At 44.3% G+C, this 25111-nt stretch overlaps 1 protein-coding gene across 1 annotated transcript in view; it reads right to left on the bottom strand.

Annotated features, from left to right (window-relative positions):
- The window catches only part of MEGF6 (multiple EGF like domains 6), a 388067-nt gene that overhangs the window by 180332 nt on the left and 182624 nt on the right, over positions 1-25111 (bottom strand). Inside the window, exon 5 of the mRNA XM_051988745.1 lies at positions 13789-13911. Coding sequence (XP_051844705.1) covers positions 13789-13911 — 123 coding nt within the window. The remainder of the gene's footprint in view (positions 1-13788; positions 13912-25111) is intronic.

The following is a 25111-nucleotide window of genomic DNA, read 5'->3' as shown; positions in this document are numbered from 1 at the left end:
TTGTAGTTGTAGGATTGGAATTCGGATCTTGCTAAACACTTCGATTTCTGGAATCAGAGGATCTACATTTCAGTCCCATCTCTGAAACTTCGTACCTGTATCATCTTAAGCAAGTCACTCAAGTTCCCTGTGCCTCAGTTTCCTTGTTTGTAAAATGAGGAAATTGGACTAGATGGCCTATGAAACTGCTTCCAGTTTTCCACCTATGATCCCATGGTTCCAAGTTCAGCAATCTATTCACTCTACCATCCCACGACTTAAAGAAACAAGTGAAAAACTGGATACTCTTGGCCAAACTCTCTCTTTCTATCCATATCTCCTTCTTGAGAAAAACAACAGATGGCTTGAGATCACTGAAAAGATAGCACACTCCATGGCAGGAGTCACATAGGAGTTTATAACTAGCTCATAAGTCAACTGTCAAGGATAACTAGCTACTTCCCCAAATTCCTCTTCTCTCCCTTGAGGCTCAGAAAATCTAAATCTTGCTTTCAACTAGCCATCTTTTCCCCAGTTGAAGCTGAGTGGGATGTGAAGGCAAAGAAAGCATTTTGGATTGCATTTCCCATATGTTCTTTCTTGGATGACAAGAAAAGAGCAGAGATAATAAGGCCCCTAGAATGGGGGCACGGCGGGAGGGAGCAGAGCAAGAGGAAGTTCCTGGTTGAAGGAACATCCATCTTGAATCCAGGGAAAGAGGCCCACCAAGGAGGCTGGGGTGATTACAATCATCTCTGCAGCATTTTTGATCCCAAAACCAAATACCGGGGCCCGCACATTGTAGCCACCTCTTCTCCCCTACAAATGGTTAGCTCTCACAGATGTTATTGCAGGGACGGCTTAGTGAGCACGTGAAAAGCCCCAGTGGGGTCCGTGAGCCAGTGACAATCCCCAACCCCAACTGTCCATCATGTGAGCGGCAGGGCCTGGACCACTCCCTGGTGAGCTGGCAGAAGAGCCAGACCAAGAGAAGGGTCATTTTCTTTAACCTCCCTGTGGCAAGAGCTTTCTATCGGGTGGAGCGGGACTTCTGCCGAGACAGAGTCAAAAGTGATGGTAACGCTGGGTTCCCTGGGGACTTCTCAGTACACAAGCTCTTAAAGGGCAGACCCTCTGGTCCTTGCTTCCCATGCTCCGCTTCTTGGATGGTGAGGAGCCTTGACAGCAGCAGGGAAAAAGAATCTGTGAGAAAAGACCCCCGACTGGATACAACAATCTGTTTCTGGTACGCTGCAGTTCTGAAAGCTGGAGACCAGAAAAAGTTCCCCAAAGGGAATGAAGACCAGTATGTCCACCCCCCAAAGAGAGGCTCCCAAGGAGTAGTGGGTGATTTTTCCAGGAGACTGAAATGATCTTAATGATACTTGGATGTTCCAGGGAAGGTGGTCTTGGGTGCCGAGGAAATTGCAGAATGAGAACGTATGATTTGGAAGTCTGGGAATTGGGATGGGATGGAAAAAAAATGGAGGTTCCAAGGAGGAACTCACCAATGGAAGATGAGGGATTTTCCAGCTATTATTAATATTTTAGTCCCATGTTTTATATGGGACCTTTTTCATCAATGATGGGGCATTGGTTTAGCCCAGTGATTCTCCAAGTATGGTCTAGAGAATCCTGGGCATCTCTGAAACCCTTTTAGAGGGTCTACAAATTCAAAAATAGCTTTTTATTTCCAATATGGTAAATGTCTATAAATATAATCCAGATAAACAAAAACTCTTTGGAGAGATCCTCAATCATTTTTAATAGGATAAAGATACTGAAAACAAAAGTTTGAGAACCACTGGCTCTAGCCATTCAAGAGCATGGGCATTTTGCCACTTTATATGTTCACAATTCCATACTGCTTTCCTAAATGGTTGTATTAATTTACAACTCCACCCACAATGCATTGCAAAACCCTTCCAGCATCAACTATTCCCATTTATCATCTTTATTAATTTATTGGATGTGAAGAGAAAATCAAAGGGCAGCTCCCTCATTTTACAGAGAAGGAAACTTAGGTCCATAAAAGTCAGATTCCTTGTCCATGATCATCTAGTAAAAAGTAGCAAAGCTGGGATTCGGAGCCATGTCCTTAGGGTCCAGATTCATTGGACGGCACCCACCGTACAGAGCTAGAACTTAGCAAGTCCCTCATTTAAAGATGAGGAAAATGGGGCCCTGAGAAGTTATAGGGATTATCAGAAGTTGATTCTAACTCCAGAACCAGTGTTCTGTACCATCCTGCTTCTTCTTCAACTTTAGATCTTCTTCATCAACTCAGGGGTAACTGGTTCAAATCCTACCTCAGGCACTTCTGAGAAGCACAAACATGACACATGAGAATTTCTGAGGAAAATAATGTTATTTTGACCCTATACTTTTCAAGAAAAGGAAGATTCCCTTCACTCCCTCTGTGATACAGTAAAAATAGTGATTTGAGTTCAAATCCCACTTCTGATGCGCCTGGTGAGACCTTGGATAAGCTCCCTTTGGTGCCTCATTTTCTTCATCTGTAAAAAGAAATGGGGACTTGGGGGAAGGGTGGGGAGGGAAAGCCTCAAGCCTTTCCAGCTTTATGAGCCTATAGAACTGTGAGTTATGATGATGACTATTATTCACATCCTCCAGAGGGAGGAATTAGAAAAATCCCCCACTTAAAGTCTCCATCCTGGTTTCTGGGCCAGAAAAGCAATAAAATATAAATAAATATAGTATCACCCTCATTTTCCAGATGGGCGTATTTGACTTGCCGAGGGCCATAGAACCAGACAGTAGTGGAAATGAGCCCTTAAGCCCAAGCTCCTGGCTCCCAGGCCAGGACGCCGCTCTCTGGACCTCACTTAACTCCCCGCCCCGGGAGCGTGGAATAGATCACACCCAAATCGTTTTTCATGAGAGCCTTGGTACTTGTTCCATTCTAGGCCAAGCTGAAGAGGGAAAAATCCCAGGGGAGCCTTGAAGGATGGTTCATGTCCCCAAGCATGGGCTGCATTAGGAGGGAGGGAAGGACCCCAGCAATGGGGAGTGGGGAGAGGCGAGGGCAGGTGAGTTCCACTTAGGTTGGGATAATAATCATCTCCAGCTTTCAGATAATACTTTAAGCCTTACAAGGCATTTTCCAAACACTTTCTCCATTGACCCTCACAAAACCTCTGGGAAATGGGCGTTAATATTATTAACTCCCATTTTACAGATAAGAAAATAGAAACAGACTTAGGTTTAAATGATTTGCTGAGATTCATGTGGCTAGCTAAGAATCTGGGGGAGGACTTGAACTCAAGCCTTCCTAGCTCTGGGTCTAACCCTCAATCCATTATACTAGATGCCTGGTACTAGAAAAGAAAGTGCTGGGAACTATTGCATTTGGCTTTGATTTCCTTTCACTTATGAAACATTTATTAAGCACCTACTATTTTTTCACTCACTGAATGATGGGCTAAACATACAAACTCAGGTCTTCCTAGCTCTAGGTCTAGCCCTGAATCCATTATACTGTATTTGTCTTTGATTCCCTTTCACTTATGAAGCATTTATTAAGCACCTACTATTTTTCACTCACTGAATGATGGGCTAAACATATAAAGACAAAAGCAAAACAGGCACAGCCTTTGAGGAATTTGTTTTCCTTCTTTCTTCCCTCATTCCTTCCCTTCTTCTTTCCTTCCTTCTTTCTTTTCTTCCTTTCTTCCCTATTTCCTTCTCTCCTTCCTTGCTTCTTTTTCTTTCTTTTCCTTGATTTATAATTTCATCCATACATGGAAATCTTAGTAAGAAAACCCTCTTCAACAAAGCAGATCAATATTAGCTCTGTGGCTTAAAGGCTCCAAGAGCTGCCTGTTTCCTAAGAAATTACATGACTCTTCAGAGTCACACAGCCAAGACACGGAAGAGATATCCTATCTTACTGATCCCGAGATCTGCTGCCCCTCAAAAGTGCCGCGGCTTCCTCTGTCTTACCATGTGGCAAATGATGTACTTTGGCCGGCGGAGGGGAGCGTGTCCCAGATGGGGCACGGGTGGTAAGCGGGAATAAATTAAAAGATCTGCACTGATCCACACCAGCATCCCTTGCTTCGACGGGCCTGCAGGCCCAAGGTCACTGAAGGAAATGGAGATAGTCCGACAGCTGTAAATCCCCCTTAGGCTTTGATGACTTTATTCCCCACGATGCTGAAGGCCCAAACTTGCTGGCCCTTCAGAATCCACCAGAAAGACGGATCCTTTCTGGGCGGCTCCTCGCCGAGGCAGCCGGGGGAGCGAGGGGCTGCCAAACGGGCCTGGAGGAGGGAGCGGGAGGCCCATCCCCGGCACGGAGAAGCGGCGAACTCCGCTCGCCTGTCTCACAAAACATGACAAATGCTCCGTCCTGGAAGGGACCCCAAGCCCAGGCCAAAGGGTCCCCGTGGCCAGGTTTTCCAAGGCCAAACCCAGCACAATTTTATAACGCCGATCCATCACGGGGAGCGTTTTCTGGGCTCGCCCCCACAGCCCGACACGGGCCATAAAGCCGGCCTCCGCCTCTCTCCCAGACCGGTGACTGAGCAGGCCCACATTTTCCTCCTTCTCACATCTTGGTATCGTATCAAGCCTTCTCCAGCGGCCCCAGAAGGCCGGCTCGCTCCTGCGATGCCGGCAAAGGCTGGGGCCGGGCTTGGAACCCCGTCAGAGAAAACAGAGCCGGCTCTTGGCTCCCAGGGACGCCTAACCTTCTCGCCATGTTGTGTCTCTGAGCCCGGGCCATTCCAAACACGAGTGGAGAACTGGGGAGGGGGGAGCCCCGGCAGAGGGGGAGAGGGTCATTGATCCATGAAAGCAGGGAGATGCAAGGAGAAGGGAGGAGAGCATCAAAAATACCAGGAATATCAGGCAAGACATTTTTCCTCCCTTAATAACAGAAGCAATCATTTATTAAGCACCTACTATGTACCAAACACTCCATCTCATTTGATTTCCACAACTTTGACAGGTGGATGCTGTCATTTCCCCATTTTACAGCTGGAGAAACTGAGGGTCAAGTGACTTATTACCCCATTTTACAGCTGGAGAAACTGAGGCAGCCAGGTTAAGTGGCTTGTGCTGGGTCACATAGCTAGAAAGTGTTCAAAGCCAAATTTTAGCATACAAAGTTTCCTCGACCCAAAAAAGTCCCTTCTCTCAAAGAGCTCACAGTCCAGTGGCTTCACAACATGGGATAAATAATCTTTAACAGAGAAAATTCTTTTGGGGGGCAACTTAGTGGCGCAGTGGATAGAGCATCGGCCCTGCAGTCAGGAGGACCTGAGTTCAAATCTGGCCTCAAACACTTAACACTTCCTGGCTGTGTGACCCTGGGCAAGTCACTTAACCCCAATTGCCTCAGCCAAAAAAACAAACAAACAAATCCTTCTGAGAGACAATGTGGTATTCTGGAAGAAACAGGACTTAGGAAAACTGGTCCTGCTGCAGATGCTCACTAGGAGTCTCTCTGAGCCTCAGTTTCCCTTTTAGGATTTTTGTTATCTCCAAGAAAATGGGCACAATGGTAGCACCCACCTCCCCGGGGTTTTTAGGTAACAAATGAGAAATAAGCTTTTGAAACTTTAAATCACACTGTACGTGTGAGCCAAAATCATTCCTCCCTGCAGCCTCCGAAGCTAAGGTTTGCCAGCCTCCCGACTAGAGCCGAGCTGAATGCCGGGCGTATTTGTTCGGCCCCTGACTAACGGACCCGGCCTCTCCAACCTGCAAAGATCATGTCGGTGGATTTGGATTTCGATTCATCTCGATGAGACTCCCTCCATAGTGATTACCTCCTATTCCAAGGCAGCGGCCGGTGGGAAAGGAAAAGGGGAAATCACCGACGCCCTCGTGGCAGCGTCTGGCCGGGCTCCAACAATCCCCCAGTGGGTCAAAAGCAACTCTGGCCGGAGAGAGATGTTTGTTCAGGCTGGGTCGGCTTTGGGGGAGGGCCAGGAGGGAGAACTTGATGACTGATGCGACGGAGGGTGAGGGAGAGACGTCTCTGACTCTGCGTCTCAGAGAGCTCTTTCTCTGTGGGCCTGAACCCCCTCCAGGCTTCCCCGTTTCTTCCAGTCTTGTTCTTTCCTTGTCTGCAGCTACCAGGTATGAGTTAAATTAGGGATCCCCGGGACCCTCAGAGGCAGGAGGTGGCGAAGGTCTGAGGTCCAGATCCGAGCTCAGACGCAAACTGGGGGAGGGGCAGGTGAGTCGCTTTAATCTCTCAACTGTAAAATGGGGATAATAAAACCCCCAGAATTTTTGTGACGATCAAATAAGATATGAATAAAATGTTTAGCACAGAGCCTGGCACGTGTTGTTCAGTCATTTTCAATCATGTCTGACTCTTCATGACCCTATTTGGGGTTTTTTGGGGGAAGATATTGGAATGGTTCGCCGTTTCCTTCCCCAGCTCATTTTACAGATGGGGAAACTGAGGCAAACAGTGAAGTGACTTGCCTAGGGTCATATAGCTAATAAGTGGCTGAATTTGAATTCAGGTCTTCCCAATTCCAGGCCCAGCACTATGATGATGATAATGATGATGATGATAGTAGTTAACTCTTATATAGAGCTTACTGTCTGCTATGTACCGTGCTAATCATTTTACAATCAGCATTTCATTTGATCCTTATAACAACCTTGGGAAGTAGATGCTATTATTATTATTCCCATTTTACAGATGAGGAAACTGTGATAAATAGAGCTTAAGTGACTTGCCTAGGATCACACAGTTTTTCAGTTGCCTGAGGTTGAATTTGAACTCAGATCTCCCTGACTCCAGACCCAGTGCTCTATCTACTGGACCATATGGCTGCTTACTGAGTATGAAGGTGACCTTCTCAGACCTTCACTTTAGGAAAAAGTCACTTTGATGACTGTGTGAAGGATGAATTAGCAAAAAAGAGAGAGAAACAGAGAGAGAGAGAGAGAGAGAGAGAGAGAGAGAGAGAGAGAGACAGAGAGAGAGAGAGAAGAGAGAGAGAGAGAGAGAGAAAAGAGAGAGAGAGAGAGAGACAGAGAGAGAGAGAGACAGAGAGACAGAGATAGAGAGAGAGAGAGACAGAGAGAGACAGAGACAGAGAGAGACAGAGAGAGACAGACAGAGAGACAGAGAGACAGAGACAGAGAGAGACAGAGAGAAAAGAGAGAGAGAGACAGAGAGAGAGAGGAGAGAGAGACAGACAGAGAGACACAGAGAGAGACTTGTGGCAGGAAGAACAATTGGGAGACTATTCCAGTTTCCAGGCAAGAGATGATGAGGGCATTAATCAAAGTGTGAAGGTGGAGAGAAATGGCAGGTTTGGGAAACTGCTGTGAGGAAGAAACTGAGAATGAATCTGGTTTAGAACCCACGAGATTGAAAAGATGGCAGCAGCTCCTTGACTAGAAACAGGGAAGTAATCAAGCCAAAAACAAGCCTAGCTCCCCTTCCATGATACTCTTTCAAATATTCCAAGTCACCTATTATATCCCGCCTTACGCTGTCTCTTCTACAGGTGAAACATCAGTTCTTCCCACGGATCCTTGCATGATGTGGTCTCCATACCCATGTTGGATGCTTTCCTTTTAGAGATGCCCTAATGGAACTTAGCACACCATGTCTGTCACCCCGTTGATGCTTAATAAATGATTATCGATTGATTGGATAATCATATGTGATGGTGTCCATTCAAACAAGTCTCTATTACCCAGAAGGCTGGCATGTGGGATAAAGAAGAAACTGTCATAGGGAAGAGGCAAAATTCTTGGGAGGAGAAGAGAAACCCATATAAGAAAACTAAACCAAGGGACTGGGGGGTGCTGCCCTGCCCAGAGTGGAGAGGTAACGTTCCGGAGAGCAAATTGGAACTCTACTCCAAAGGGCTGGAAAACCATACTTACCCTTCAATCCGGCAACACCTCCACTAGATCTGCAACCCAGACAGATAATAAAAAAGGGGGAGAGAAAAGAGCTACAAAACGTTTATAGCAGCTCTTTCTGCAGTGGCAAAGAATTGGGACTTGACAGAAAACCATCCATTGGGAAATCGCCAAACAAGTTGTAATGTGTGATTATAATGAAATATTATTTGCTGTAGGAAATGATGAGCAGGTGGGTTTCAGAGAAACCTAGAAAGACTTACATGAACTGATGCTAAGTGAGCAGAACCAGAATGATATTGTACACAGTAGCAGTAATACTGCGCAATGATCAACTAGGATCGACTTAGCTCTCCTCAGCAATACAATGACTCACAACAATCCCAAGAGTCACAGTGGAAAATGCTGTCCACATTCAGACAAAGAACTACAGCGTCTGAGAGCAGATTGAAGCATCCTATTATCACTTTCTTTGGGGTTTTTTGTGTTTTTTTTTTCCTTTTGGTCTGTTTCTTCTTTCACAACATGACTAATGTGGAAATACATTTTGCACATGGATAGCCTATATCAGATTGCTTGTTGTCGTGGGGAGGGAAAAAGAAAAATTTGGAACTCAAAATCTTATTAAAAATGAATGTTGATATTTAACATGAATAGGACTGATTGCCATCTAGGGGAGGGGGTGGAAGAAGGGAAGGAAAAAGTTGGAAAAGAAGTGGTACAAGGGATAATGTTGTAAAGAAATTTTTTTCAAAATAAAAAAATTTGAAAAAAAAAGAGAAAAATAAAATGAATGTTGAAGGGCAGCTAGATGGCATAGTGGAGAGCGCACAGGCCCTGGAATCAGAAGTATCTGAGTTCAAATCCAGCTTCAGACACTTAACAGTTACTAGCTGTGTGACTATGGGCAAGTCACTTAAACCCAATTGTCTCACACGTAAAAAATAAATGTTGAAAATTGTCTTTACATGTAATTGGAAAAAATAAAATTATATATATATAATTGAAGAGTGGGGAAGAGGCTGGTGTGCATTGATTGGCACTGGGGAAGCTATCTCTAGGAAATGAAGCAATATTGCTGTGGATAGCTACTGTCTTCTGTTGGTATATAGAGAAGCACAAACAGAGGGTCAAGTGATGACCAAGAGCTAGAGGGATGGATGGCTCACAATGGCTTTTGTTTTTCCAATTTGCAGGAGAGAATCTGTTTGAGGGGGGCATCAGTTTTCCTCAAGGCTATGCAATTGAATGGATTCAATCTGGGAATAATTGCTGAGCTTTTCTAATGCTTTTCATTTGCTTTTTTGTTTGAATTTACTGCTTTTGCTGATTCTGCACTACTATTGTTTATTTAAGATTCTGTGGGGTCTATGATATCTGGATATCTAAATCTGACTTAACTTTAGGGGTCTCTAGTTTCCCAATGAGAGTTCAAGCCATATCCCAGGAGGAAAAATCGCAAACATAAGTTTAATCCCATGATGGGTCATGATGGATCCCACTAACATATTAAATGTAGAACTGAACACAAAACTCTAGATGTGGGCAAACCTGGGCAGAATTGGGCAACAAACACTTATTAAATGCCTTTTTTTGTTCAGTTCTTCTCGGTCATGTCCGACTTTTTGTGCCCATTTGGGGTTTTCTTGGCAGAGATACTGGAGTAGTTGACTATTTCCTTCTCCAGCTCATTTTACAGATAAGGAAACTGAGGCAGACAGTAAGTTTCTGAGGATGAATTTGAACTCAAGTCTTCATGATGGCACTGAGTCAATTAGCTGCATCCTACAGCAGGAGCTCAATGAATGCCCTTTGCTCAGAAACAGGGTGCCACCAAAAAACCAAGAGGATGAAGAGAAGGCAAAGGCTAATTGTCAGAAAATCATTATTTCTTGGTAGACAGATGGCTAGCCTAGGAGTCAGGAACACCTGTTTTTAAACCTCTGCTGCTTACCAGCTGTAAGAGCACAGTCGGGTCAGCCTCTCCAAGGTGCAGATTCTTCATCTGACAAAAGAAGTGAGCTGGACAAGACAGCCACTGAGGTCACTCCTGGCCTAAAATCTATGATTCCATGATCCTATGGTTGGATTTACCATCATTGATCAGGGAGCGCCATAGTGCCCAGAGCACTGGGCTAGGGTCAGACTCATCTTCCTGGGTTCAAATTCAGCCTCAGACACTTACTAGCTGTGTGATCCTGAGTAGTCACTTAGCCCTGCTTGCCTCAGTTTCCTCATCTGTCAAATAAGCTGGAGAAGGAAATGGCAAAGGAAAGGAAAGGATACGCCAGTATCCTAGCCAGGAAAATACCAAATGGGGTCACGAAGAGCTGAATATGACTGAAATGACTAAACACAAGTCATCACCAGTAAACATTGATTAAGCTCCTACCGTGTGCCAAGTACTGTGCAAAGCACTGGGTATAAAAAGAAAGGAAAGAAATAAGCATTTATTAAGCACCTGCTGTGTGTACCACATATACTGGGGTATTGCTGGAAATTAAAAAAAATGTAAAAAACAAGTCCATGTTCTCAAGGAGTTTATAATCTAATGGAGGCAATGACATGCAAATAAACATGAATTGAAGATATTGGCTAGAAGGAAGGCGCTGGAATTAACATATGCTTCCTGAAGATGGATGGATTTGAAGCTGGGACTTGAAGAAAGTCATATTATGTCCATTTGGGCAGGTGGGCAGGTCTTGGAGCCCTCTTGCCCAGGGTCACACAGCTAGTGTCTGAAGCTAGATTTAAACTCAAGAAGATGAGTTTTCCTGATCCTAGGTTCAGCACTCTATTCACTATGGCACCCCTAGTTTATTCTAATTGGGGAGATTGGAGAAAAAGACTAACTCAAGCTTCCTAAAATGTCTTAAAAAAGAAAGGGGCTGACCCAAAATGGCATGGGAGGCTTTGAGAGTGTTGGGTTCCCCTCCATAGAAGTCTTCAAGTAGAGGCCAGTCGATCACTTGTCAGGTATTATAATGGTGACTTCTTCATTTATAGGGTGAACTAGATAGTGGTGGAGGTTCCTTCTAATTCTCAAATTCTATAATTCATTCATTTTTAAGCTACTAAATTTTCTTAATCTCTCTCAGGTGGGAAGTATAGGGGCAACTCATGGGTCTAGTCCCAATCTGACCAGCATGGGAGCTTTGACCTGCTCTTTTTCCAATATGACACCATTCTTTTGAGGCTTTGCCATTTTAATACCCAACTTAATTAATGCAAACACCCAGTATAGCCCATTGTAGCTCCGAGATCTCAGTCTCAACTCACTGGAAATAAGAATGACAGGGATGTACCATCCCATCTGACAATTGGGGACCATCTGAGGGCATTTGTAGAATCGTTCCACTTCAGGGATGAAAGACTTTGGTGACCATCAAGTTTAAAACCCCATTCCCTGTTTTACAACAGGGAAATTGCAAACATTTTTTGTAAAAGGAGGATGAAGTGTCCAAGATTGCACAGATAATTGAAGATATAATTGCCACAAAACGCCTGGGGATTTCCAGTTCCCTTCAGTTAAATCACACTCTAAACACAAGTATGTTTGTGTCTATATGGAAGTGTACTCACGGTGGGATGTCATAGAGAATATGAGGGGGACACAGAATAGAAGATATATATATATATGTGTGTGTGTGTGTGTGTGTGTGTGTGTATGTGTGTGTGTGTATATATATGTGTGTGTGTATATATATATATGTATATATATATATATATATATAGAGAGAGAGAGAGAGAGAGAGATAGAGAGACAAAGAAAGAGAGACAGAGACACAAAGAAAGAGAGAAAGACAGAGAGACAAAGAAAGAGAGACAGAGAATCAAAGAAAGAGAGAAAGACAGAGAGACAAAGAAAGAGAGAGAGAGACAGAGAGAGAGAAAAGAGAGAGGGAGGAAGGGAGGGAGGAAGAGAGAGACACAGAGAGACACAGAGAGAGAGAGACAGAGACAGACAGAGAGATAGAGAAACAAAGAAAGAGAGACAGAGAATCAAAGAAAGAGACAGAGACAAAGAAAGAGAGAGAGACAGAGAGAACATACTATAAGGGAAATATAAGCAGGGGACATGGGAGGATATAGAAGGGATCTGAGGGAGTGAAAGGTATGACCATTAAGAAGGATTGTATATTGTGAGGGGGAAGGCAAATGTATATGCTGGGGACTGGATCTATCACCTAGAGAGGTTTGGGATGTCTTAGAAATACTAATTTTCTTCAAGATTTGGCCCATGTGCCACCTTTCACACCCCTCCGTCTCAGGATGGTAGGGCCATCCTCCCAAAATCACCTTGTATTCATTTTCATATGCTTATGTAAAGAGAGACTGGACAGTGGAACTCGGTCTTCAGAGTACCTTTAATGTGACCTACCTATGAATGCATTCTCTCCCATAGTGAGATGGTCAGTTCCTCGAGGGCAGGACTTGTTTGACTTTTGTTTTTGTATCCCCAGCGCCAAACACAGTGCTTGCCACAGAGTGGGCATTTAATAAATGTTTGCTGATTGACTATTGATTTTGCACATAATTGTATAATACAAATAATAACTAACATTTATTAAGCGCTTATTAGGTACTAAGCACTTTACAAAACATACCTCATTTGATCCTCACACAATCCTGGAAGGCGGGTGCTGTTATTATCCCTGTTTTACAGCTGAGGCAAACAGAGGTCTCTAAAACACAGCTGACACTTAATAAGCCGGGAAAGGGAATACAGTATCTTTGCCGAGAAAATCCCAAATGGGATCACGAAGAATTGGACACAAATGAAAAACAACAAAACGTTTACAAAGTAACAGACAGCGAAGTCTCACAGTTCTGTGGAGGAAGTATGACAGTATGACTACCCCCTTTTCCAGAAGGAGAAACCGAGGCTGGGACAGATGGTGTGACTTCCATAACCAAAGGCAGGATTCACACCCAGGCCATCCCCAGGGCCACAACAGCCCTCTCTATCCGTCACCTTCCCCATAAATAAAATACCCAGCGGCCACAAATCCTCCGTTCAGCTCGATTTCAGCCCAGGGTTTCCTCTGGCCCTCGGCCCCCCGTCCCCGTGTCTTTTACGTCTCTTTTTATTTTTAAACACGAAGGTGTTGGCTGATTTAGGGCTCTCTCGTTGGAGTCTGGACTTGAGATCAGCCAGCCGGAGGCGTCCGCCTCCCTTGGCAGGGGCGTCCCCGGTCCTTCCCCACGGCCCCTGCTCGGAGCTCTGTGCCACCTGGCTCCCGGGACAGTTGGCAGAGAAAAGGTGAGATCGATCTTTAAACAGTAGCCCTTCCATGACCCAGCTCCTGTTTCCAGCCTTCCCTGCTGCCCAATTTCACTTAGGTTCACAGTGTCTCCGTGAGGAGGAGGGGGAGACCTTAAGCACCATTGCCCCTATTTTCCAGAGGGGGAAACTGAGGCAGGGAGGAGGGGCATGTAGTTTGGTCTATAGGAGCAGAAGGAGCCAGTGGCTTCTGTGAGAAGAGTCTGGGGTTTCCTAAACTTAATTATTCAGTGTTTTTATTTCTTATCTATAGAGATAGTTCTATATCTACATGACGTTCCCAGGTGGGACAGCAGCTAGAGCCGTAAGGCTGCAGTCAGTACGACCTAGTTCAAATCCAGCCTCAGAAATTTACTATGTGTGCCTCAATTTCCTCCTCTGTAAAATGGGTTGGAGAAGGAAGTGGTTAACTACTCCAGTATCTCTGCCGAGAAAACCCCAAATGGGGTCCCGGAGAGTCGGACGGGACTGAACAAGATTCCCAGAGTATTAGAACCTCCTAAGCCAGATAGTCTCCCGGGACATTTATCTTAATTAGGGTTCATTAAGCAGCTGGTCCTTGGCGCTGTGCCGGGGGCTACGGAGCCGACAAGAAGAAGCAGGTCCCGCCCTCAGAGAGCCGAGACCCTCCTTGGAGCAGGTGGACGGCAGAGTCCTACCTCCACAGGCCTTCCCGTCCTCCTGCAGCTTCTGGCCGTCTGGGCACTTGCAGTAGAAGCTGCCGATGGTGTTGCAGCACTGAGACGCGCAGCCGCCGTTCTCAGCTTGGCACTCATTCACGTCTGCGGAAGGCAAAGGAGTCAGCGTGACTTGGGGCTGCGGACCTGACCGGGGGGCACTGCCCGCCTAGCATGGTGCCCAGTGTTCCAAGGGGCCTCCATCTCCCCAAAACTGGCACCAATCACTGCCAACCTACAGCTGGCATCTCCCCCGCTCCTTCATCCAGACCTATCAGCACCTGCCACAAATCTTGTCATTAATTCATTGCCCACCTACCTCCCTCCTCCCCAGGTGGTTGTGTGCCTGGCATACAGTAGGCACTTAATAAGTGCTGGTTGACTGGCTGATACTTCCTCCCACTGAAATTACCTTTTATTTCACATACAGCCAAAATATTTCTTATCTTATAGAAAATCCAACAGGATTATAGATTTAAAGTGGGAAAGGACCTTGGAGATTCATAGATAAATGAGCTAGAAAAACTTCCAAAGTCATCCAGTCTAATGCCTTCATTTGGCAAAAATGATTCGCCCAACATGATAAGTAGGACATGCAGAATTTGAATCCAGACTCCATTGCTTCCTTTCCAATGTATCACACCATTTCCCAAAAGTCACTTAGAACAATCCCCCCATTTTTCAGATGAAGAAACTGAGGTCCAAACAGGAACGTGACCTGCTCAGGATCATACAGATAGCAAATAATAGAACATGAATCTGAACACAGATCTCCTAACATCAAACCCATTTAGGTACATGAAAATCTGGACGTAATATTCTTCTCTAAAATGTAATCTTTCAAGTTCTGGCCCATAACATCTTTTTTGATGGTTTTTTTTTTGATGTTTTGATATTTAAAATCAATAAGTGGGACACTGGGGAGGGGGAGAAGTGTAGAGGAAAGATCATTTTCCCCACTAAATAAAGAGCCTTTAACTCTCTCTTTAACTATTTAAGTATTGAAGTATAGAACTTGCAAAAAGATTCTAATTGAAGAAAATGTAAAAAAAAAAATTTTCATACATTAAAAAAGATTCTAACTGAATTCTGCTCTCAACTCTTGCAATCTGTGTCCCTGTGGCCAAATCAAAGGTCTTCTCTGAACCTTAGATTCTTCATCTATAAAATGAAAAAATTGATGTCTGTGCCCCTCCCTGTAATATCAGTTTGGGGAGACCCCTTTGTAAATATTATTTCACACTTAAAATATGAAGAATACTGAAAAGCATGAGAAGATTTTGATGAACTGATGCAAAGTAAAGAAAGTAGATCCGGGAAAATGATACCCATAATGACGATAACAGTGTAAACAAAAATGAAAAAAAAAGAAAAGAAAAGCAGAGTAGTGTGTGATGATTTTGACCAAATTCTCCTCTGAAGAAGAGAGGAGAAAGAAAATAAAATTGAATTTAAAAAATTAAGGGACAGCCAGATGACGCAGTGGATAGAGCACCAGCCCTGAAGTCAGGAGGACCTGAGTTCAAATTTGATCTCAGACACTTAACACTTCTAGCTGTGTGACCCTGGGCAAGTCACTTCACCCCAATTGCCTCAGCAGAAAAAAATAAATAAATAAAATGAATTTTGTTTTTCTTGCTTTTCCACTGGGGTGGAGGGAAGAGAAAGAATTCAGAACTGAAAATGAAATTGAATTAAGAAGAAAGGAGAAAATAAGCTTCCTTCCTTTCTTGGCATAGGTGGAGTGTGTGAATGTTGCATGTGCTGTTAGACTTTACTGAAATCTTTATTTTTTTCTTTTTAAAATACGTTGCTCCGAGGGATCCTGTCCCAACAGAAGGAGAAGGATGTATCTGGAGATGAAGGTGTTGAAAAACAAAAGATATCAGCACAAATTAAGCTAGAGATGATGAAGGTGATGAAAAGACATCAGTACAAATTAAAAGATCATAAAAAGCTCCTAGAGAGAGACTCTGGATATTTCAAATGGGACTTTTTCCCCCCCTGAGGCAATTGGAGTTAAGTGACTTGCCCAGGGTCTCACAGCCAGGAAGTGTTAAGTGTCTGAAGTCAGATTTGAACTCGGATCTTCCTGACTTTAGGGCTGGTATTCTATCTACTGCACTACCTACCTGTCTGTCAAATGTGACTCAATTTACAAAAAAGGCAAACTTCTTGGGAATGTATCAATTACAAGTGCTGAGGCATTTATAAATATGGTTCTGTATTCCTTACCCAACCATCCCCTATGTTTGCACATCTGCCTCCCCTTTCCCCCATTTGCTTCTGTTTTTTTTCTTCATCTCTCTGCTGGAATATTAGACAGAATTTGTCCTTTTTCAACAAAAGACAATAGAAATCATAATCCTCTCTTGCTCAATACAGTTGATCCCAAAACAGGTTCTAAGCCAGTGAATTTCAGCCACAGAGCTTGAGGCAGAGCCTGTCCTCAAGCATTTGAAGGCTGTCACATGGGAGGAAAGGGTAGCCTTGCCCTGCTTGACCCCAGAGGGCTGACCCCAGAGGTGGGAGTTGTAGGGAAGCAGATTTTGGCTCCATAGAGAAAGAGCAACCTCACAAATTATTTCCATCCCAAAGTAGAATGGGCAACCTTGAGAAAAAACAGGGTCGCCTTCCCTGGAAGCTTTCGAGCAAAAGCCGAGTGACCCTTTCAGGTGTGAGAAAGTCATCCTGATCTACGTCTGGCCACTGGACCCGATTGGTTCTGGAGGAGACCGTGCGGTTGGTGACTTTGCAGGGTCCTCCCTCCCTCAGACCCAATTCTCCTGTACAGCGTCATCTCCCCGATGTCCCGGTCCTTTTCGAGAATGGAGGACAAACAACAGCTCTTTTGAATATAGAGCAGACTGAAGGGTCTTTTCCAAGGTGATGTTCTACAGATTGGAAATGGAGCAAAGAAGGAAAATCAGCCCTGTTCGCCATGTCTCACGCGTATGAATCGCTGCCAGAGTTGCACCCGAGCAAGGTCGCGCAGTTGGGAGGGTCTGGGTTTGAATCCTAGATCCCCCCCTTTTCCATTTGTCCAAATCCCTTCCCTTCTCTGGGACTCAGTCTTTCCATCTATCACATGAGAGGGATGGAAGGTCCCTTCCAGTTAACTCTCAGATCTCATGTTGCAAACATCACTCTAATGTGAGCCACGAACAAGTCCAGGGAAATCCCAGAAATCCCATTAAAGCCGCCCCAGGATGTGGTATGTTTTCCCAGAAAGGTGTCTCGCTTGAATTTCATGGAAAAGGCCGAGTCTCTCGAGAGGGTCCCAAGGGGTCTCCTCCCCCAGTGCCACAGCCCCGGGACAAAGGCCGTCTTGTTGGAGCCAGTCCCTTTTGTGTGATCTCTACGAGGGCCACTGGAATGCAAGCCCAAGGCCAGACCTTCGGAGGTTAACGATGGGAATTTTCTGGGAATTCCTAGAGAGTTACATAGGGTGAGAAGCTGGCCCGGCCCCCGTGAGATGAGGACTTGGCTTCCGAGGCTGGAGAAGAAGCGTTGCCAGCTGCGCAGAAAACAGAGGGTTATACCTGAGGTCCCCGGGCCCCGGCAGAGTCTGAAATCGGGGTCTCAGAGAAAGGTCCAGCTCCAGCCTCCTCTCGGGGGGAGGGAGAAAATGGTCCGGTGCTTTCCCAGCCCACTCGCTGGCAGAGCTCAGGCCTCAGGCTGCCCGGAGCGGGAACACGGCGGGGTCCGTTCCAGACCCGCTGCCAGTGAGGGGGTCAGTGAGCGTGGCCCGGGGTCACACCTGTGCTACCAAATCCGGCCCCGGGCCCACCGGCCGTCCAATACCACCCCATTCCAAGGCCCTTCTCCCCGCCAGGGCAGTAGCACCCGTGGCTTTGGCTGAGGAGCCCAGGAGCTGCCCCCGTGCCCTGACTGAGAACAGAACTATGGCAGCCAAGCAGGCAGCGGGGCTGAACGGACAACCTTCTCTACCCACGTTGCCTCTTGTTTGGTTTTCTAACTCCAATCCTAACCTTGGGGACCCTGAGCACAGAGATTATATACCGCCTTGCTTGCCTCATTCATTCATGCACTCATTCATTTTACAACTAGCACCCTCACCCCTCATGGTATTAATTGTTATTAATTATTAAAATTAATTTTATAATACATTCATTTAATTTATTATTTTATATTTTTATTTCTATTTTGATATTTTATATTTTTATTATTATATTGTATTATAAATTTTTTAATTAAGTTAAAATTAAATTATAAAAATAATCAATGATGATGATGATGATGATTGTGAGTAAAAGAATAAATTCAGTTATTAAATGTTTCCTGTATGCCAGACATTGTTCTAAATGCAGGGGGTAAAAAAATAAGGAAATAAGACGGATGCTGTCTTCCAGGAGCTTACAAATTGGGGAAAGACAACATATGGAGGGGGCGCTAGACGTGGAGGGAAAGGTAGCTGGTGGGCCTGGAGGGCAGAATAAAAGTTTACCCATCAGAACCTGGGCTCCTAAGAACTCCCCGCACACTAACATTTCTATAGCACGTTAGGGTTTCCAAAGTACCACATACAGGCTCTTACCAGAACCCTACAATGATCCCAAGGGTAGTTTGAGTGAACAGCACTCAAATTTAAATCAGATACTTCCTAGTTAGGTGACCACTGGAAGTCATTTAACCCAGAGACTGTAAGCTCCCTGACGGCTTTTGTGCTTTTGTATGGCCAGCACCCAGTAGAGCTGCCCGGTACACAGAAGGAGCTTAATAAATGTTTATTGAGTGTTAGCCGAAGCAAGACTATACAATGATCCATTCTGACGGACGTGACTCTTTTCAACAATGAGATGATTCAGGCCAGTTCCAATGGTCTTGTGCTGGAGAGAGCCTCCAGAGAGAGGATTGTGGGAACTGAGTGTGAATCACAACATTGTATTTTCACTTTTTTTGTTGTTATTTGCTCGCTTTTTGTTTTCTTTCTCATTTTTTTTCCTTTTTGATCCGATTTTTCTTGGGCAGCGTCATAATTGTGGAACTACGTATAGAAGAGTTGCGCGTGTTTACCCTACATTGGGTTATTTGCCTTCTGGGGCGGGGAAAGGAGGGAAACAATTTGGACCACAAGGATTTGTGAGGGCGAATGTTGAAAATTATCCGTGCGTATGTTTTGAAAATAAAAGGCTTTAATTAAAAAAGAATGTTGGTTGAATTTATTAAACAAAGACTTAAACGCAACACTGCGGGAACAGGGATGCAAAGCGAAATCACCCTGCCCTCAGAGGGGCTTACGTCCTACTGAGGAATCCAACAAATCCAGAGGTGGGAACAGGCCAGGGCTCGCCCCTAGCTTGTCTATAAGACTGGGCACTCTCTGAGTGGGAACTGGTCTTTGCCTTTTCCACAGCGTCTGGCACACAGTAGGTGCCTAATATGTGTTTGTTGATCGAATGGCTGATTGTTCGGCCCCAGTGGACGCCGGGGAATTATTATTAGGCATTTCATTAAGATTCACATTACAGCTGAAAATGAAAGCTGGGTCCAAGCTCAAGCAGATTGCTCTCCTCCCTCCTCCCGCCCCCAGCCCAGCTTAGCTCCGGCAGCTGGCTGGTCACCCTTTGACAGCCATTTCAACACCCCTTTGTGATTTGTTGGGAGGAATTTAACTTTGCAGAGCTTTGGACCAACAAACCACCCCCAGAGTTTGGATGGACTGCTTCTTCCCATGGCCACGGCCTGACTAAGAGGGTCAGGAGAGGGCAGTCTGGGGGGGGCGGAGGGGGCCTGGGGTCCCGGATGGGGGCTTCACTCAGATCCAGGGCCCGGGGGGACAGAAACGTTGGTCCCCGGTGGAGCGGGGCAGGCCCCAGGCCCCCAAGCCCAGTATCTTCTCCCGGGCCGACAGAAAGCCCATCTGGAAGTTATCAGCCCTCTGTGCTCTGCTGCTCCTAAGTGCCTGAAATGCTTTTGTCAGACAGGCATTCTCTGGCTCCCTGAAGTGCATGCCTCCGGCTTAATGAGTCCAGGGGACTTGGCTCCCCCCAAGCAAGCTGCTACTCCCTCCTGGCCGGCCTCGAGGGCCTCGCCAGCTGCTCCGGGTGGGACGCGGCCCCTTTTCCTAGGGAGCAGCTGGACTGCACCCATTGTTCTGAGGGGAAGGCTGAGGCGGGGGTATCACACCTAGGAGGTCAACCCAAAGGGCCCAGGCTTGAATGCACCCAGAGTAAGAACTGGTGGTGGGGAGAGGAGGTCTTGCAAACACTGCGTCAGACAGGTTCCCAGGCCCCAAGGCCTCCTCCCCAAACCTCCAGGTGATGGCAGAAGCCAGCCCAGAACTAAGGAGCCACGTGGGGTCCTGGGGCAGTGGCAGTGTCCCTGGCACCCAGCATAAAGGGACCAGCCTTGTGGGGAAATCCCTCCCATCTGAAGATCCCACCTCTGCCCTTTGGGAAGATTTTCATTCTGTCAACAAAGAGTCATTTCAGGCCAGATGACTAGATCCTGCCTGGCTTTTGGTGCAGGAAGAGCTAGCCCAAATCCTCAAGTACATGTCTGCCGGGGCGACAGAGACCTGCCCTGTCTGTCTGTCTGTGTCTCTGTCTCTGTCTCTCTCTGTCTCTCTCTGTCTCTCTGTCTCTCTCTCTGTTTCTGTCTCTGTCTCTCTCTGTCTCTCTGTCTCTCTGTCTCTCTTTTTCTGTCTCTCTCCTTATTATTACACATAAAACACACAAAGTCCATCTGGGAAGACAGTTCTCACTTGGGCTCCATAGGTCCCCTAACTCTCATTACCTTGTTTGGCCCAATACCAGGACCGAAACCCTTATCAGAGACTAACAGTGTCACAAGAAAGAAAGAGAGTGCTATATTAGCAGCTAGAGAGTTCTAGTTGGAATCAGGAAGGTCCAGGTGCAAACTATGCCTTCGATTTGTTGTCCATTTAACAGGCAAATCAGCATTAACCCCCTAAGTCTCAACTTTCTCAGCTGTAAAATGGGGGGAAATACCCCTCAGGGCCCAGATAACTCTCATAAAGCATTTTGTGAACTTACAGGGCTGTACTGAGGAAATGTCTGTTGCCATCATACTGTGTTTTATCAGCTGGCCTTCCGTTTCTGGGAATATCCAAACCCATGCCATAATGAACTGCATTAGAACGGGGTTCCACTAAGTCCCTTCTCTTTGAGCCCCAAGGACAAATTCATCTGTAAAATGACTCTGAAGTGTTTCCCAGACTCTAAATAGTGTGTATCTCACATAGCACAATGCCTGGCATACAGTAGGTGCTTAATAAGCGCTTGTTGACTGGACTTGAGAATTTCAAATCCATCCGACAAATACTTCCTGAGTAATTAATGTGTCTGAGACATGGTGAATGCAGAGATGAAGGTATGATCCCTCAGGAGGGAGTGAGGGAATTTTATTTTAACCAAGCCTTTTAGGCAAAGATCATCACAATATTCACAGATTCTTAATAGAAAAGGCCATGAAGTCTTTCTAATCAACCCCCAACGACCGCCATGTTATACAGATGAAAAAACGGAGGGCCAGAGAAGCTGGATCCCTGGCCCAATGTCACATGGCTAGAAAATGAGGGGCAGAAATTGAACTCAGGTCTTCAGACTCCAAAGTTGTGCTCCGAGTATTATGCTCTAGTCTAAACCACAAGCCAAGAGAGGGAGTGAATCAGAAATTAGACTGAGACAGAAACCAGAGGTTCTTGGAAATGCTCAAGTCCGAGAAGCAGGAGGAGATGGGAACTGGGATGACCTGAAGTCACAAGCCAAGAACATCTTAATGGAATCAGGAGGTCAAGGGGGTGAGCAAAAGGGCCGTTCATTTACAGTAATCGGGCTCTCCGTGCAGGTTCTTTTGTGATAGCAGTGAGTGATTCCCCAATTTCTCTGTGCTCTGACGTGTCCATGGGTCAGTGAGTATAACACATGTCCTCCTCGTTCTTCTGTATCAACGATGACATGGGATTGGACAATGGTAAGATCTAATGTCCATCCTCATAAATCAATTGGATGATATATATCTATTATTTATTATATAATATTATATAAAATCTAATGGATGATATTTATTATTTATCATATATTTATTATATAATATAATATATAAAATATATATTACATATAGTGGATGTCATATCATTAACTCCTATTCAAAAATCTGCAGCGGCTGCCTTTTGTCTCTAAAAGAAAAAGGAAAATTCTGAGTTTACAACTAAAGCTCCTTTTGTGCCCCACTTTGGTTACCATCTACTTTTTCCGTATTATTTTCTGTTGTTTTGTTTTTTGTGTGAGACAGTCAGGGTTAAGTGATTTCCCCAGGATCACGTAGACAGTAAATGTCAATTGTCTAAGGTCACAAATGAACTCAGGTCCTCCTGACTCCAGGACCAGTGTTTTATCCACTGTGCTAACTGCCCCTCCTATATTATTTCTTAACATTCCCCTCCATGCATGTTTACTTGCCTAATTCTAATTTTTAATGAATTCTATTCTTCTGAGAACATATATTCCTTTCACTCCTCCCTCTCAATTTGGCCAATTTTTAAGGAGCTATTTTCATCAGTAAATTTTTGTATCTCTTTCTCTATTTGGCCAATTTTGGTTTTATTTTCTTTAGTATTTTTGTGCCTAGCTTACCAAATTATTGTCTTTTATTATTTTCTTCCTTTGTTTTCATTTATTTACTTAACTTTTTAGTTTAATTTTTCCTCTACCACTTATTTGATTTGAAAATAATTTTTTTAGCTCTTCCAGGAACTCTTTTTGGGCTTGTGTTCAATTTGCATTTTTTTCCTTTGAGGCTTTTCTTGTAGTTGTTTTGACTTCATTGTTTTCTTCGGAATTTGTGCATTGATCTTCCCCATTACCAAGGTAGTTTTTTATGGTTAAGTTCTTTTTTTTGCTGTTTGCTTATTTTTCCACCCTATTTCTTGATTTGGATATGTTAATGTTGGACTCTGATCATGGAATGCAGGGGAGAGGCACTGTCTCAAGCTTCTGCACACTGCTGTTTTGAGAGCTAATTCTGAGGAGTTGGAAGTTTCCCATGATTCCAAGGTGATACGATCTGGGGAGAAATGTGGTCACTGCTCTCTTAATCTGCATTCTGCTCCTTATCCAGAAAGGGCCTCCAACCTTTTGGGATTACACTGGATATTGCTCATCAGGGCTCCTGGCCCAGAAATGATACTGGTTCTCGGTGTCCCAGATGAAAACTCTAAGGGCTTCCATTTTCTCTTCTCCACATTTGAATTATGAACCAGAAGTGAGTATAGACAATAGAGTGACTGATGTTGAATCCAATGTTAGCACAAGGGTCCCCTATCTTCCCAACCAATTGCCAGACCCCCTTGAGAGCTCCCATAGGTGCAGCTATTTCTGTCACCACGGCCTGATCCCACCACTAGAGTTTCCTCCACAGGGACTCCAGGTCAGCTCCTTCTCCACAGCACAGATTTCTCTTTCCAATCACCTAGGTTGTTTTGGGCTGGAAAATGACTCATTCTGACCTTTTGCTGACTCTGTCACTCCAGAATTCAATTTTAGGAATTATTTTAAAGCTTCTCGGGAAAGAAAATCAGGAGAATTCAGCTGAATGCTTTCTCTATTCCACCATTTTCCACCACCACCCCCGAAGTCCTGGGTATGTTCCATTCTAATCAAATTGGCTGTTAGTAGTTCCCTGAACATGTTATTTTATCTCCAGCCTCCACACTTATATCTGGAATGTCTGCCTCTTATCTCTAGCACTTTCAAAAAAAACAGTTCGGGTACCCCCTTCTATATGAGAGGTGTTTTCTGGTCTCCCCATTGTTAATGACCTTTTCCTCTTATAATTGTTTCATATATTACATATTACACTATTATATATTATATATAATATAATTTATTAATTATTATATAATATTATATAAAATCTAATGGATGATATTTATTATTTATCATATATTTATTATATAATATAATATATAAAATATATATTACATATAGTGGATGTCATATCATTAACTCCTATTCAAAAATCTGCAGCGGCTGCCTTTTGTCTCTAAAAGAAAAAGGAAAATTCTGAGTTTACAACTAAAGCTCCTTTTGTGCCCCACTTTGGTTACCATCTACTTTTTCCGTATTATTTTCTGTTGTTTTGTTTTTTGTGTGAGACAGTCAGGGTTAAGTGATTTCCCCAGGATCACGTAGACAGTAAATGTCAATTGTCTAAGGTCACAAATGAACTCAGGTCCTCCTGACTCCAGGACCAGTGTTTTATCCACTGTGCTAACTGCCCCTCCTATATTATTTCTTAACATTCCCCTCCATGCATGTTTACTTGCCTAATTCTAATTTTTAATGAATTCTATTCTTCTGAGAACATATATTCCTTTCACTCCTCCCTCTCAATTTGGCCAATTTTTAAGGAGCTATTTTCATCAGTAAATTTTTGTATCTCTTTCTCCATTTGGCCAATTTTGGTTTTATTTTCTTTAGTATTTTTGTGCCTAGCTTACCAAATTATTGTCTTTTTGTTATTTTCTTCCTTTGTTTTCATTTATTTACTTAACTTTTTAGTTTAATTTTTCCTCTACCGCTTACACTTATTTGATTTGAAAATAATTTTTTTTTTTTTTAGCTCTTCCAGGAACTCTTTTTGGGCTTGTGTTCAATTTGCATTTTTTTCCTTTGAGGCTTTTCTTGTAGTTGTTTTGACTTCATTGTTTTCTTCGGAATTTGTGCATTGATCTTCCCCATTACCAAGGTAGTTTTTTATGGTTAAGTTCTTTTTTTGCTGTTTGCTTATTTTTCCACCCTATTTCTTGATTTGGATATGTTAATGTTGGACTCTGATCATGGAATGCAGGGGAGAGGCACTGTCTCAAGCTTCTACACACTGCTGTTTTGAGAGCTAATTCTGAGGAGTTGGAAGTTTCCCATGATTCCAAGGTGATACGATCTGGGGAGAAATGTGGTCACTGCTCTCTTAATCTGCATTCTGCTCCTTATCCAGAAAGGGCCTCCAACCTTTTGGGATTACACTGGATATTGCTCATCAGGGCTCCTGGCCCAGAAATGATACTGGTTCTCGGTGTCCCAGATGAAAACTCTAAGGGCTTCCATTTTCTCTTCTCCACATTTGAATTATGAACCAGAAGTGAGTATAGACAATAGAGTGACTGATGTTGAATCCAATGTTAGCACAAGGGTCCCCTATCTTCCCAACCAATTGCCAGACCCCCTTGAGAGCTCCCATAGGTGCAGCTATTTCTGTCACCACGGCCTGATCCCACCACTAGAGTTTCCTCCACAGGGACTCCAGGTCAGCTCCTTCT

The sequence above is a fragment of the Antechinus flavipes genome, chromosome 3 (genome assembly GCF_016432865.1).
Source record: "Antechinus flavipes isolate AdamAnt ecotype Samford, QLD, Australia chromosome 3, AdamAnt_v2, whole genome shotgun sequence".
Taxonomy (NCBI): domain Eukaryota; kingdom Metazoa; phylum Chordata; class Mammalia; order Dasyuromorphia; family Dasyuridae; genus Antechinus; species Antechinus flavipes.
Note: the sequence above shows the minus strand (reverse complement) of the source record. Positions and strands in the feature narration are given on the sequence as shown.